This window comes from Leptopilina boulardi, unplaced genomic scaffold (genome assembly GCF_019393585.1).
Source record: "Leptopilina boulardi isolate dan_hultmark-lab unplaced genomic scaffold, ZJU_Lbou_2.1 LbouV2_318, whole genome shotgun sequence".
Classification (NCBI taxonomy): Eukaryota; Metazoa; Arthropoda; class Insecta; order Hymenoptera; family Figitidae; genus Leptopilina; species Leptopilina boulardi.
In genome coordinates this window covers 367811-383583 of record NW_026137883.1, presented here as the reverse complement: position 1 = coordinate 383583, position 15773 = coordinate 367811, and the positions used below count along the sequence as shown (strand labels likewise).

At 23.0% G+C, this 15773-nt stretch overlaps 2 protein-coding genes across 3 annotated transcripts; one reads left to right on the top strand and one right to left on the bottom strand.

The window, feature by feature from the left end:
* The first annotated feature begins 424 nt into the window (after nt 1-424).
* On the top strand, nt 425-7491 carry LOC127284083 (sialin). 2 transcript variants are annotated; one of them, XM_051309379.1, is made up of 8 exons: nt 425-576; nt 779-1048; nt 1597-1850; nt 3202-3438; nt 3638-3725; nt 3947-4167; nt 5014-5541; nt 5770-7491. In XM_051309379.1, the coding sequence occupies exons 2-8, from the start codon at nt 991-993 to the stop codon at nt 5890-5892; spliced, it is 1509 nt and encodes a 502-aa protein (XP_051165336.1). In that variant the 5' UTR covers nt 425-576; nt 779-990; the 3' UTR covers nt 5893-7491. The 2 variants fall into 2 exon arrangements, with proteins under 2 accessions (XP_051165336.1, XP_051165335.1); XM_051309378.1 differs by having other exon boundaries at nt 474-1048.
* A 592-nt stretch (nt 7492-8083) lies between these two features.
* LOC127284079 (protein CIP2A) lies at nt 8084-15521 on the bottom strand. The gene is made up of 10 exons (XM_051309373.1): nt 15114-15521; nt 14571-14792; nt 13788-14287; nt 10646-10820; nt 10205-10534; nt 9918-10123; nt 9380-9629; nt 9045-9284; nt 8679-8930; nt 8084-8544 (listed from the first exon to the last, which is right to left on the bottom strand). The coding sequence occupies exons 1-10, from the start codon at nt 15213-15215 to the stop codon at nt 8317-8319; spliced, it is 2505 nt and encodes an 834-aa protein (XP_051165330.1). The 5' UTR covers nt 15216-15521; the 3' UTR covers nt 8084-8316.
* Nucleotides 15522-15773: the final 252 nt, after the last annotated feature.

The window sequence follows — 15773 nt, the reverse complement described above, 5'->3', positions numbered from 1 at the left end:
CTAATAGATAAGAAATTCCTGCATTGTTCAAATAAAGTTTCAAGTTTACATAATTTAACGAGTTTATAAAGAATAATTTATTATTAAAAACTTTATAATGCTAAAATATTCTTTAAAAAATTAAAAAACTATATGTATAATGTTTTTAAAAAAAAATATATATAACAGAAACTAGTAGTTCATGATAAAAGTTACATAAATAATTATTATATGTAATAAGAATTTAGAATTAAACAGTTATACAATGTAGTTAGATTCATTATTAATATAATAGCAAAATGCTTCCCAAATAATTCTTGTTTTAAAATAAATTACCTATTTTAATTCATGTTTAATTAATATTTTTTTCTCATAATTTAAAATGAAATCATTGAATTTGAATTACGTTCTCTTTGTGATCGATAAACTAGATTCCCTACTTGACGCGAGCAATTTCTGAAATAAAGAAGTTCAAATTTTGACAATAATAATAATAATAATAATAAAAAGTCTAATATTTATTGGATAATTGAAAATTTTTATTTTAAGTACTAAAGTATTGCTTTATTGAGCAATGAAGATATGGCATTAAAAAAGGTAATTTCCAGCGACCGTTTTACAATTTTAACAGTGTAAGCAGTTTCAAATTTTTCAAAATATATATAAATCTAAAGAAAAAGACATATATAAATATGTTATGAAAATAAAGGTTAAACATTTTAAACTTAGATTTTGTTGCTTTTTCAATTTTTTTTTTTTTAAACCCGAATAAGAAACTAACCTAACCTATAAATGTCAGCTGTCACTTTATTGCAACAATATGTATATACACACAAAGAAAATGGTGTTACGAACACAGCAGAAGGAGTGTGTATAGATGTATAGATTGTCAGTGAATGTCATACAACGGAAGCAAGCGGAAGAGAAAGAAAAACCTTTGTAGCCGTAATTTGGAACGAACGATAGTGAGAAAAATTATTGCTCCAGAAACATTCAGAAATTTGAAACATCATGGAAGTTCTCGATGCAAGTGTTTCAGAAGATCAAAATGATGATCTTCGTGAAAAAGGTTTGTTTACTTTCTACACTCCTCTACTCTCTCCGATATCATATGTTTTGAATATGCGTTTTTATTTTTATAATACCCATAACAGTAACAAAATATTTGGATGATGATTCATATATATAAATATATCATCTCGAATATATCAATTTTCAGGATTCTAATCACTTTCTTTTTTTATTATGTACATTGCATTTAATATATTTTTTTATTATATCGTATAATGATTTTGTCGAATTAAAAAAATTTCTGTTTTATTGGAAACAGATATAATGCGTCATTTCGAGAAATTTAATAATTATTCTTGAAATTCGCTTTATTTGTGTATTTTACGTAATTCATATATTTTTTAATTTCAAGTTTTGTACTCTATTTTTATTAATTTCTTCAACAAAAAAATTTCAAGAATAAATATTATCATTATTGCAAAATTTATAAATTATTTTCCTCTGTCATGCGTGTAATTAGATTTTAATTAAAAACACAATTATTGTATAAACATTGATAAGGATTTTTTTTTCATTTGTATTTTTTTTCTTTTTTTTTTTTTTTAGTGGATTATAGAGACAAAACTGGATTGATTCCAGCAGAAATTCCTGAAGATATTCGATCATGTGTCAAAGCAAGATACACTTTGGGATTTTTAGGTTTTTTAGGGTTTGCATTGGTTTACGCCATGAGAGTTAATTTGTCTGTTGCAATTGTCTCAATGGTTAATCAAACTGCAATTCCACATTCCAATGATAATGACACATCTGATGTTTGTCCCTTTAACCCCATTACAAATGGTTCAATAATTCCACCACCTGTAAGTATTTTTGTTTTTCTTGCACAAAATAGTAGAAGAATTAATTAAAAAATTTAGAAATTTTATAATTTATTTATAAATATCAAAATATTATAGACCAATTATATTTTATGATATAATGGAGGGTTAAAAGAAAATTTTCATTATAATTTTCCTTGACTTACAGACAATGTTTTATGTTTTTTTCCTGATTTTATTGAATTTTGTTTTTTTTTTTTTTTATTAAATGTGAATTCTGTTTAACAAAAAATTGTGATAAATGAAAATTATGAACCTTATTAAAGAAACAATTTAAATTCTCAAAAAAAAAAATTCAATTACATATTTTCAAAAGTTTTAATGAAATTCATTTTAAAAATTTAACTATTTTCCAAATTTTCAATCACATTTTACAAAATTTCAATTACTTACAATTCTTCTAATTCAATTTATTCGAAAATTTAATTATTTTCCAAATTTTCAATCACATTTTACAAAATTTCAATTACTTAGAATTCTTCTCATTCAATTTATTCGAAAATTTAATTATTTTCCAAATTTTCAATCACATTTTACAAAATTTCAATTACTTAGAATTCTTCTCATTCAATTTATTCGAAAATTTAATTATTTTCCAAATTTTCAATCACATTTTACAAAATTTCAATTACTTAGAATTCTTCTCATTCAATTTATTCGAAAATTTAATTATTTTCCAAATTTTCAATCACATCTTACAAAATTTCAATTACAAATTCTTCTAATTCAATTGATTCGAAAATTGAATTATTTTACAAAAATATAATTTAAATTATTATTATTTAAAAAAAAAACATAATTATTTCATAATTTTGAATAAATTCTTCGATAATTGAATTATTTTTAAAATTTATAGTTTAAAATCATTTAAAAATAGAAAAAGTCAAAAGTTTTAATTGCATGTCTGAGATTTTTATATTATAGTTTAAACTAGAAATTTTATTTTACAAAATTTGAATAATTTAATTTTTTTGATTTTAAATTTCAAAGTGATTTAAATATTTTCAAAATACATAAAATAAATTGAAGGTGAATTAAATTTTTTTAATTATTATTATTATTTATTAATTAAGCTTCAGCCTTTCGGCTCAGAAGTTGATTTGGTTTAATACAAAATTAAATATAAAAAAAACATGTTGTTCACGCGACACCTATATCAAAATTTAACATTATTTTACATTTTTTTTTTGTGTTCAATTTTTTTAATTGTCCCTGAACACTTTGATTTTTAACATTTTCCTGATTTTTTTTTTTGACTTTTGTGGCAATTTTATAAAAAATAATTAATTTTTAAAATAGACTTTTTTTTTCATTGAAAATTAAATATTTTCAGAGTCCTGGAGAATTTGCCTGGGACGAAAGAACGCAGGGTATAATTTTAGGCGCATTTTTCATTGGCTATGTAACGACAAACGTTCCAGGCGGAAGAATGGCGGAGAAAATTGGTGGAAAATTGGTTTTTGGTTTGGGAGTGTTTTTAACTGCAATATTAACTGTTGTCAGTCCATTTGCTGCATATTGGGGATTATATCCATTTTTAGCAGTTAGAATTGCCGAAGGTTTCACTGAGGTAAAATTCACTTTTTCTTTTTTTTTTTTAATGTTTTTTTTTACATTTTTTTAAATTTTTCATTAAACTGTCTTTTTGATTTTCTAGTCTACTATTTTTTTCTAATAAAATTTTGTTATCCTTTTTTCTTTTATTTACTCATTTATAAATATAAATTAAAACTTGAGAAATAATTGCATAGAATAATTTAATTTTTTAGGGTGTTACATTTCCCGCGATGCACAGTATGTTGGCTCACTGGGTTCCACCTTTAGAACGAAGCAAATTTGCAGCAATTGTTTACGCAGGTATGAAGAAATTAAATTTCACAAGAATAATTTTTTTTTTTTTTTAAATAGAAATTAGTTTGCTTAGGAAAATTTTTATATGAATTTTATTTATTTATTTACAATTTTATCAGTTGTGTCATAAAATATTATTTTATTGTTAGTATATCAAAAAGTTGAAATAGGTCATAATTTAAAAATTCTCATTAAAATATGAATTTAATAATTAATTTTTTCTATAGGATCCAATTTTGGAACGATTATTTCACTGCCATTGAGCGGATGGCTTTGTTCTTTGGAATTTTGGGGCGGTTGGCCTTTAGCATTCTATTTGTTTGGTGGTCTTGGAATTGTTTGGTATGTTTTTTGGCTGTTTTTCATCTATGATTCGCCGGCTGTTCATCCACGAATCGATCCCAAGGAGAAGGCTTACATTGAAGCTTGTGTTGAACCGAAAGACGATGTAAGTTTTTTCACATTAGTTAAAAAAAAATAAATAAATAAAAATGAGGAAATTCTCCTAATTTTCTTTTGAATTAATAACATTTTTAAAAAATTTATCATATTTAAAAATTAATTCACATTATTAAATATTAATTCGTTAAGTTGAATAAAATTTAATTTAAAACATTCAATTATATGTATTTAAAAAAAAAAAAACAATTGTTTGTTAGTGAAAAATTTCTACATTTTGTAAGTAAATTTTTTTAATATTAGTTGGAAAGATTTTCTATATTTCTATTGTTAAATTATTGCAAAGATAATGTTAATTTAGCTATGATACTGAAAATAAAAGAAATTTTACATATTTATTTATTCAAACGTATGAACTAAAGAAACTCATTTGTACAAAACTATATTATACTAGAAAAAATATCAATATTAATTAATCATGAAATTATAAAAATTAATAAAATAAAAATATAGGTATATTCAAATCGAAATAAGATTAATTTTTCTATAAAAATTAACAAAAAATAATGATTTTGTTGCGATTGAAAAATTTCTAAAATTTATTCTATTTTTCAAAATTACAGAAAACATAATCTTGTTAATTTAGGAATTTTTTTTTTTTTTGCATATCCTTAAACGATAAATGATTTATAAAAATCATTTATTTAACGTCATGTAAATAAATACATACCTAGATAAAAATGGAAAACGAGTGTAAAAAAAATTATTATCGTAATCTTGTTAATTTTAGTTAATTATAATTATTGGAGAGTAAGAAAAATTATCAAACTAATTGAATGTTTGAAAAATTGAAAGAAAAAAAAATCGTTGGCTTAATTCTCGCTTTAATTAATAGGATGACAATGGAGTGCCTTGGGGTTCGATTTTCACATCACTACCAGTGTGGGCGATAATGATAACGCAATGCGGACAATCATGGGCATTCTATATTCTTCTCACGGAATTGCCAACTTTTATGGATAGAATTTTACACATGAACATGCAAAAGGATATGTTACTTGCGGCTCTACCATATTTAACGGCATGGATATTAGGTTTAGTAATTTCAACATTTGCCGATGCTTTATTGGCGCGACGACTTATCAGTCCTTTGACGTCGTTTAAATTATGGAATACTATTGGATCATTGGGTCCTAGTCTTAGTTTTATTGGTGTTATTTGGGCAGTTTGCGATCGTTTTGCCGTGATGGTCATGCTGGCAGGATTAGGCTCACTCTATGGTGCAATTTATGCTGGAAATCAAATGAATCACATTGCCCTCGCGCCAAAATTCGCAGGAACACTTTATGGCTTGACAAATGCTGCTGCAAATGTTTGTGGATTCTTGGCTCCCTATATTGTTGGAACTATCGTTGAGGGACATGTGAGTAAATTATTATTTATTGTTGGTAACATTTTTCCAAAATTTTAGTAAAAAATTTACTTTTGAATTTTTTTTTTTACGTTTCTTTTATGATTCTAAATAATTATATGAATTTTGAAAATCCAATTGGATTAAGGCAAATATTATCTAATTTTAAATTGGTTAAAAATGAATTTTTTTTTTTTGCGAAAATTTTCCATTAATTTAATTTTTGTTTGCTCTTGACAGGAGACTTTGGCTCGATGGCATACAGTATTTTGGTTAGCCGCTGGAATAAATATGTCAGCAAGTTGCTTTTATCTTTTGTTTGCCTCAGCGAGTGAACAACCATGGAGTCGTGGTCGCAGATGATGACAACAAAATTCCAATAGACAAACTCTCATTGTGGAGAATGGTTTACCGCTTGATCGACTCGCTCTCAGTACCTTTTAGCAAAACTGATGTGAAAGAAAGTCTCAATTGAATTTTTCCGAGAGAACTCATTTACTATGCGTAGATTAAAAAAAAAAAAAGGAAAAATTCAATGGAGACCTTACTTTCACACTCATTATGATAAAATTCTAATTTTATTTTCTTTTTTTTTCTTTTTTTTTTTTTTTGAAAAAAAAAGAGAAAACAATCAACGTAGCACAAATTTTTTAATATATATATATATATCTTTTTCTTTTTATAAAATCTGAAATTTTTATTTTTAAGAGGATTGCAATAGACATTCCATCTCTATTTAGTTTTATAAATAAACCAAATTATGATATATTAAACTATATAGAATTCGAAATGCAATGCATCTCGAAAAATTGCTTGTCTGTGATCAGTTATCTGTTTTTATTAAAGAGATTTTTCAAATATCGCGTAAATTATCTGGTGCTTCAAAATATAAAAATATTAAAAAAAAAATTATATTTACTGTAAAAAAATCTTCCAGGTATGAGAATTTTTACATTAATGAGAAAAAAAGTATTTTATTTTATCTTTAAAATATTTTGTTTTTTTTTTTTTTTTTGTAATTTTGCAGCAAAGTTAAAATATCAAAAGTGCTTTTAGTTGTAAAAATTATACAACTAAATGTTTCTTAGCAGAAGAAAATAATTTTTCTCTTAATGTAAATTATAAAAGACTTCTTTTTGAAAATATATTTATTCACATTTAATAAAGAAATAAAAAAGAAACAAAAGACCTTGAAAATATTCATCGAGGCCTTGATTGATATTTAGAGCATTTATATTATAGAAAAGTCTATTGTTAGAATTTCATATCAGAAAATTGTATTTGTCTATAAAGCAAATAAAAGCTTTCTTCCGTTATTCTTTATAATGTCGATGATAATAATAACAATAATAATAATAATCTAAAATGCCTAAATTTGAGGCGTTAACGAACAATGGAAGTAGAAAATAATTAGAGCAGAATGTGAAATTCTCAGGTGTTCGTACAAAGTTTTCTGCATATTATGAATTATGTAAATGGAATTGTAGGAAAATTTTTTTTTGCTCCAAATCAATTGCAATATTTGCAAAATTTCACTATTATTTTTTCACTGCAGTTACCAAAAACAGATATTTAATTAAACGTTAGAAAATTTATTGTAAATGTTTATTTAATTATAAATGGTGAAATTTTGCGAATATACAATTTTTTTGAAGATCAATATTAATAATTGTGTATTATATTATTTGTTAATGATTATATAAATTTTTAATGATTATTACCTGTTTCTTTAATTTATTAATTAAATGAAATTTTAAAAAATCATTAAAAATATATAATAATTACATATAATATGATACTTATTAATATTATTTTACAATCAATTGTAATATGAACATAGTTTAAACAGAATAATAATCAAAAAAATTATTGTAAAGGTGCAATGTTGATAAAAGAGTAGCGATCTTGTTGGAAACTTTTTTGTTTTCCATTTATTATATTTGTTAATTTAGACAGAATTTTTAGCTGCGATTATTAGTATTTTAAGTTTTTATTTTTAGTTTAATTGTTAAGTTGTTTTTCCATAATTTTAAGAATTCGATCAAATTTTTTTTTTTCAATGGAAAAAATTTCTACTATAATTTTATTTTAACAAATTTTTTTAATTATAAAATTGATTTATATCTAGATAAGCGACTTTTGCTTTTTAAGGTGATTAAATTTCAATATATTTTAGTATACAAAAATTTTACATTTTAAAAATTAAAAATAAATAATTTTTTAATTGCGCTTTTTTTTTAAAAGTCGCTTATTTTCCAATTTTTTATTTATCTAAAGATAATTAAAAAATTGGAAAATGTAAAATAATTTTAAAAATTTACTTTCTAAAATTTAATTTACCCTTTTAAAATTAAAATGTTTTAAAGAAAAATTATTATAGAGCAATGAATTCCAAGGGTATGTGAAATAAACACAGGATAATTTTTTTACAATATAGAAAAAAATAGTATTGATATATATATATATAACGATACACAAATCAGTATTAAGTATTCGCTGATATTTTACTTATTCGTACGCAATTCACAGGAATAAATAAAACTCTTTGCGAAAATTATGTAAAGCATTTTTTTTATTTGTTATCTTATACCTATTTTATTTAAAAAATGAAACGAAAAATTTTTGTTTTCAACAAATTTCTAGTAAAAACAAAAATTTTGGTCTATTTTTTTCGTTTTTTTTTTTTTTCTTGTTTTTTTTGTATTAAAAGTGTTCTATGTTTGTAGAGATTAAAAGTAAAATATATTTGTAATTTATAAAAAAAAAAAAAATTGTAAAAAATTAATATTACGTGGTATTTAAATCTTCTTTCTTTTTTGCAGTCAATTCAAAGATCATATCTCTCATTCGACTAAAGTCCGTTAATTCAGATTTATATTTTTGAATTGTTTCCTCTTTTTCTTGGACGAGTGCCTGTAACCTGTTACATTGAACTGATAACTGTTGCATTTCCTGTTTCAATGCGTTTTTGTCTTCTTGTAGTGACGCTACTTCTACATTTTTCTCCTCAATTATCTAAAAAAAAAATATTTTAAATACGGTAATTTTGTTTTTGAAACAAGTTTTTTAATCCTAATACTAAAAACTTTGAATATGTTTGGAAAATTATCTTTTTTATTATTTATAATTAAATTTTTAATGAATGTTACCTGTTCCTTTTTTGCTAATCCTTCTTGCATTTTATGAAGTAATTTAGACATTTCATGATTTTTGGAGCTTAATTCTTGTGATTTTTTGTCCACTGTTGCATAATCATTTTCGAGTTTTGCAATTTTTTTCATAAAGTTTTCAATTTTATCCTTACAATTAGACAGCTCTTCTTTTTGCTCTCGTACCACTGAATCCAATTTCGTTATTTGCGAAGACTTTTCGAAAACTATTTTCTTCAAACTTTCGCTCTCCTGAATAATAAATTTAATTTAAAATTAAAAAGTAAAGCTTTAATTTAAAATAAATAAATTTAATTTTTAAATGAATAAAATGAAAAATTTCATTTTATGTTTTTTTAAATTCACCTGACTGTGAAGAGCGTAAGCTCGTTTACTTTCTTTCTCCACTTCTTGGATTTTTGTGGTAAAAATAGTTTTTTCTTTTTGTAAACCTTCCAACGATTGTTGAGATCGGAAAAGTAATTGATGCAATTTTCTTGATTCGGCAACAACTTGCGCTAATTGATGTTGAAGGCTTGTAACACGATTATTCGCCGCCTCTAAACTCGCTTGATTTGATCTTTCTGCATTTCGAATTGCCGCAAGCTACAAAAGCAAAAAAAAAAAAAGTAATAATTAGAAAAAATTAACGAAAAATAATTATTGATTTTTTTTTGTTAAAAATGAAATCATAAACTTGCCTTATATTCATAGAGTTCAATAACTGCGGAAGTTGTAACGTCATTAATTTTATTTTCATCGTAAGCATCTTTTAATTTATCAATGCAAACATTGAGACGTTGCTCCTGAAGAAGTGACATAAATGGCATCATTTCAATACCCGAATATTGTCCGGAATATTTATTTTTCGATTCAATTGATTTATTCGTACCTCCTCGAACTAGAACCAATGATTCCAATTCACCCATACAGTGAGCAACTGTCGATAGGCTGCGAATAGAGAAAAAAAAAAATATTCATCTAATTTAAAAAAATTCAAAAACAACATCTCAATAACGATGCAAAAAAGTCTAATGTTTCAATAATAAAATTTTAATTTATCAAAATTCAAATTTAAAAAAAATTCATTTTCGCAGACAAAATAAAGTATTTCTAAAATTATTATTAATTATTTCTATTAAAAAATTTTCTTTTATAACATCAATAGAACATTCTTGATTAAATTAAATCTCAGTGTTTTAATTCAATGTAATATTCAATCCTTACAAAGCCTCTCACCATTCCTGTGGAAAACAAACTGTCGCCGGCAATTGAAGTACTTTTTGCTTCACTTCCTCGTCACCGGTGAATAAAGCCATTGCCATTGTCATATGAATTTGCTTCTTTCGCATCAATTCCGAATACAATGTTAACCAATCCGAGTTCGTTTGAGCCATTTCCGAAGTCAACGCTAAAGCATGAACATAAAATGTCGTCGACTGATTCTAAAAATAAAATACAATTTTTATGAATTAAAAAAAAAAAAATAATAACTCAGTAAATTAATAAATAAATATTATACTCACTGAAGAAAGATTATCCGGACAATCTATATTCATGTCACGATCCTCATCGTCAAGAATTGCTTTTAACAATTTTCTCATTGTTTGATCAGTGAAAGCTTGAAAAACTTTTGATCTTAAATTATCAATTTTCACAATTTCTTGCAGCAATTGCATCAATTCATTAAGTCGTGAAATTGTTTCAGAACTAAATTCCAAACTCTGCTCCTCATATGAATTGACAATCAACATTAAAATCGAAAGATCCAATTCGGATAAAACGTCGGCTATCGTTTTTGTTCGACGCGAATCAATTACAATTGTTCTTATTAGTGCAAGTGCTTTTGAACATACCTGTGAATTTAATTTGAATTACAAAAAAAAAAATATTTACTATGAAAAAAGTGATTTTTGTATATTTTGTTTAATTTTTTTTTACGACATGAAATTGAAAAATACACTTACTTGTTCCACAGGAACATAAGAAGTTGCACATTTAATGCAAGAAGGATATAAACGGACTAAATTCGTTATTTTTAATTTCACCAATGACTGAAGGAATTCCATCATTAATGCCACGCATTCAGGATCACAGTCATTTTCTAAAGTTTCTAAAATCTTTGTCACGTCTTTTGCATAGCTGTAAAATAAAAATATCTCTAAAATTGAATAACTCGTAAATTTTAAATAATTACTAAACGAAACGCAAGAACAAATTCAGTTTACACAAAATAAAATTATATATATATATATATAAGACGAATTTTTCAAAATTTTAAGGACAAATTTCTAAAAAAAATTCTTAAAATTCCATTTTAACAATATTTTAAAGTCTGGTTTAAGCAATTTATTCAAATTAAAATTTTTGGTATACTTTTAATAGTCAAAAAAATTTCAGACAATAATTAATTTCAACAGATTTTTAAATTCTATTTTTTTTAACTGATGCTAAAGTACGCAACATTTTATGATAAACGATTTTTAAAGAAATAATTTCCAAAATGAAAAAAAAAAAATTCTATAATTTTTTTGCCTAAAAAATATTTCTTATCTTTATTAATCAACAAATTATGGAAAAATATTTTTTTTGGTAAACAATTTTATAATTTTCTGTGTTAAATAAAAATTGATTTCTAATCATTGATCATTAACGTTGCGTAATTCAGCATCGTTTTTTTTTTAAATAATTACATTCCATAAGATTTTAAATTTAAAATAAATTTTCTGCAAATTTAAACTACTGTATTTTTTTTTTTACAAATTTCTGACAATTCAGACCTCGGATCGACTGAAAGGCACAAAAAAAGTCGTTTTAGTCGATTTATATTCCAAAAAAAGTCGATTTTTTTTATTTCAATAAAAAAGTTTTACAGATTTTTAAATAAAAATTTTTTTTTAAAAATAATAATAATTTTAGAAAAGTTAAGGTTGAAATTTTTAGAAATAATTGAATTTCCAAAGATTTTGTTAATTTTCAGACAATAATTAAATTTTACAGAACTAAAAATAATTTATCAAATAATTTTAGATAACATTTTTTAAAAGTAATTGAATTTTCAAAGATTTAAAATTGAGACTTTTGAAATTAATTGAATTTGAAGTGATTTTTAATTAAAAACTTTTGATGATTTCACTAAAAAATTTATAAGAAATTGCAGACAAAAATACAATAATTTGAAAACAATTTTGAATTGAGAAAATGGTTTTAAATAGTTGAATATTCGAAAAATATTATAAAAATAGTTAAAAATAATTGAATTTCAGGAGAGTTATAATTGAAATTATTAAATTATTAAATTTAAAAATTTTGAAAATAATTTAATTTTACTTGATTTTGGATTTAAATTTTTGAAGATAATTGAATTTCAATTAAAATTTTGGATAATAATTTAATTTTTGTTGATTTTGGATTGAGAATTTTGATAATTAATTTGGAATTGAAATTTTTGAGAATAATTAAATTTTAGTTGATTTTGAATTGAAAATTTTGAAAATAATTGAATTTCAAAAGATTTTGTTAAATTTCAAACAATAATTAAAATTATAATAAAAGAAATTTCTAATGATTTCTGTTGATGAAGAATATATTAGAAATTACATAAAAAGATTGAATTTCAAAAGTTTTTAATTGAAAAATGCTTTCAGATAATTGAATTTTCAAAGAATATTATAAAAATCATTAAAAATAATTGAAATTTTTGCAAATAATTAAATTTCAAGTGATTTTGAATTAAAATTTTTTAGTAATTTTAGTTGCTAATTTTTTTTTTTTTAATTATAAACAATTATTAAATTTCATAAAAATTTGAATTGAAAAATAGTTGAAAAATAATTGAATTTGTGATGAATTTCATTAAAATTATTAAAAATAATTAATTTAGTGAAGAATTTTAGTTCAAAATTTGTTAAATAATTGAAATAAAGATTATCTGAAGAAGATTTGCATTTTATATTTAAAAAAACGTATTTTGTTTAAAAATTTTGTCAAAAAAATGTTTAAAAAATGTTCAAAAAAAGTCGAAAAGGTCGCATTTTATTAAAATAAGTCGAAAAAAGTCGGAAATAGTCGAAAAAGTCGTATAATCCGAGACCTGACAATTCAATTTTAGAGTTTGTATTTAAAACTTTATTAAATAATTAAATTTTTAAAGGAATATTAAAATTATTAAAAATAAATGAATTTTGGAAGAGTTAAAGTTGAAATTTTTAGAAAATACAGAAAAAAATTGAATTTCAAAAGTTTTTAATTGAATAATGTTTTCAGATAATAATTGAATTTTTATAAAAAATATTAAAAAGTCATTGAAAATAATTGAATTTTGAGAGAGTTCCAGTTAAAATTTTTTAAAAATAATTGAATTTCAAAAGATTTTTGTTAAATTTTAGACAATAATTAAATTTTATATAATCGAAAATAATTTATCAAGTAATTTTAGATAACATTTTTTTTTTTTTTTAAATTAATTGATATTTCAAAGATTTAAAATACAAATTTTTGAATATAATTGAACTTCAAGTGATTTTTTGGTGATTTCTGTTGCTCAAGAATTTATTAGAAATTAGAGAAAAAACTTGAACTTCAAAATTGTTTAATTGAAAAATACATCAGTGAAGTTCACAACGTTTATGATCAACAATTGAGAAGAAAAAATATTTTTCTATACAAATTATTAAATTATTTTTGATCTACAAAATTTTTTTCATCGTTTCTTGATCAAGAATTTTTTGAAAAAAAATTTGTCCGCAAAAAATTAGTTATTATTTTTTGATTGGAAAATATATATATTTTTTTTTAATCATTGATCATAAACGTTGTGAACTTCACCGACGTTGAAAAATGCTTTGAGATATGATAATTGAATTTGTGAAGAATTTCATTAAAATTATTGAAAATAATTAATTTAGAGAAGAATTTTAGTTAAAAATCTGTTAAAGTAATTGAAATAAAGACTTGAAGAAAACCATCATTGTATATGAAAAAAGGCGTATTTTTTTTTTAAATTTGGTAAAAAGTGTAAAAAAAAGAAAAAAAAAAGTTGAAAAAGTCGTATAATCCGAGGCATGAAAATATAATAATAGAAGTAATTTTGTTTAAATTTTTACTTACTTTGTGTATGACAATAAAATTAAACGTGAATGTTCAGTTTGTCGAATGTCTTCAAAAAAATCAACAACATGTCGCAATAATAAAACATCACGTTTTTCTAATGCCTCAATAATACTTTTAAATGTAACTTGAGTAAAATCAAGAATTGATTTCTCTGAAAGTTCAGTATTCATGTGCTCGAGAATTATTAATAATTTACAACATTGAACACGTGTGTTAATATTGTGACTTTGATGTTTCAATAAAGTACGAATAAATGTCTTGGAATCAATTGTACGCAGCAATGTATAAACGGCTGGTAAATTTTTATAACAAAGATTTGATAAAACACCAAGAGAAAGAGCAAGGACTTCCTCCTCCGTTGATTGTGTCACCCATTGTGTTAATGTTGTTATTAAATATGGTAAATGTGTCTCCTGCCATGAGATTTTTATTCCATACGTTAATTCCTGAAGTAGTTTTAGTGCTCTTATTCGTTTTTCTGCTGTTAAATTTTGCGCCTAAAAAAAAAAATTGGATTTTTTTTTTTTTTAATTACCATTTTTAGTGGTAAATGTGAAAATTTAATTTAGAAAAATTTGAAAACTTTCTCAAATAGAAAGGAAATAAAATTTTATATTTTTTATTTAAGTAAATAATAAAAAGAAATTAATTTTTACATTTTTTTAAACATTTATGAAACTTTTTTTTTTTTTTTTTTTTTTTTTTTTTGAGAAAGATTTCAATTTTTGTAATTATTGGAATTATCAGCGAAATATTCAAAGAAAGGGGAAAAAAAATTACTTCTAGCAGTCTGGTCAAAATTGGAGCAAATTTGTAAGTGTGTGTAAGTGCTTGACGAGCGGCAGTATTTCGACAAGCAGTTTGTAAAACATCAACAGCACTCCAAAGTAATGTAGTTTTTGATCCTAAAATATTCATTAATTCGTGTAAACTGACGTAAAAATCGGCAGCAATACAACTTCCTGGATCAAATATACTCAGGTCCATCGATGCACTTATTACCTGTGAATTTTTATTTATTTTATTTATCATTACATTTTTTTTTTAATAAAAAAAAAGTTTTAAATAAATTTACATATAAATGATAGAAAATAGAAAGAAATTAATTTAAAAATTAAAAAGAAAATTATAAAAAAACGTATATACTTTCATTATTATTATTTTATGCTTAGAAAAATAATGAAAGAAAAAATTGTGAAAAAATGTTTTATCTCAATTTTCTTTAAAGAATCTTTGAAAATTTTATTAATTTTGCAAATTTAGTTCACAATTTAATAATTAATTTCAATTATTATAAAATATTTTTCGTAAAAAAAAACTTACTCCAAGATTCATTTGAAGAGCTGAAGCCGCTGCATCACTTTGATGTTTAGAATAATCATTAACAACATTGATGAATGCTCGAATATGTTGATATTTTTCCATTTTTATATGTAGAATTTAACAAAAATTTATTATATTTATATATATTTGTATTTCAGAAAAACGTTGATTTGCTATAAAAGAATTTTCACTTTGAGGTTGGAGAAGACACGTGTTTTATTTGGTTTTTAAGACAATAATAAAACACTGAAATAAATTGAATACAATGAAAACATGCAAATTTTGTCACTCAAATGAAGAAAATATTAATTAGTTCGGTGTTTAAATGAGAAAATAGCAGTATAGAAAAACATCAACAACTTGTTAAAACGCGCAAACTGTCACTTTAACCTCCATTTTTAAAAAAAAAACTTGTTGATGTTCGAATTCACCAATAAAAAGGCAGAGTTTTCTGCACATGTGCAAATTGTCGTAAATGTGGGAAATACAAAAACAAAAAAAATTTAATTAATTACCTTATTAGTAAAATTTAAATATTATTAGATATTTAACAGAAGTAGACAATTTTTTTAATTTTAGTGAATTTTAAAAGAAATAATGTACAAAAATGTGAATTAAAGTTTCAACTCTCGTATTTGCAGTCGGTAAAAATTCAACCGT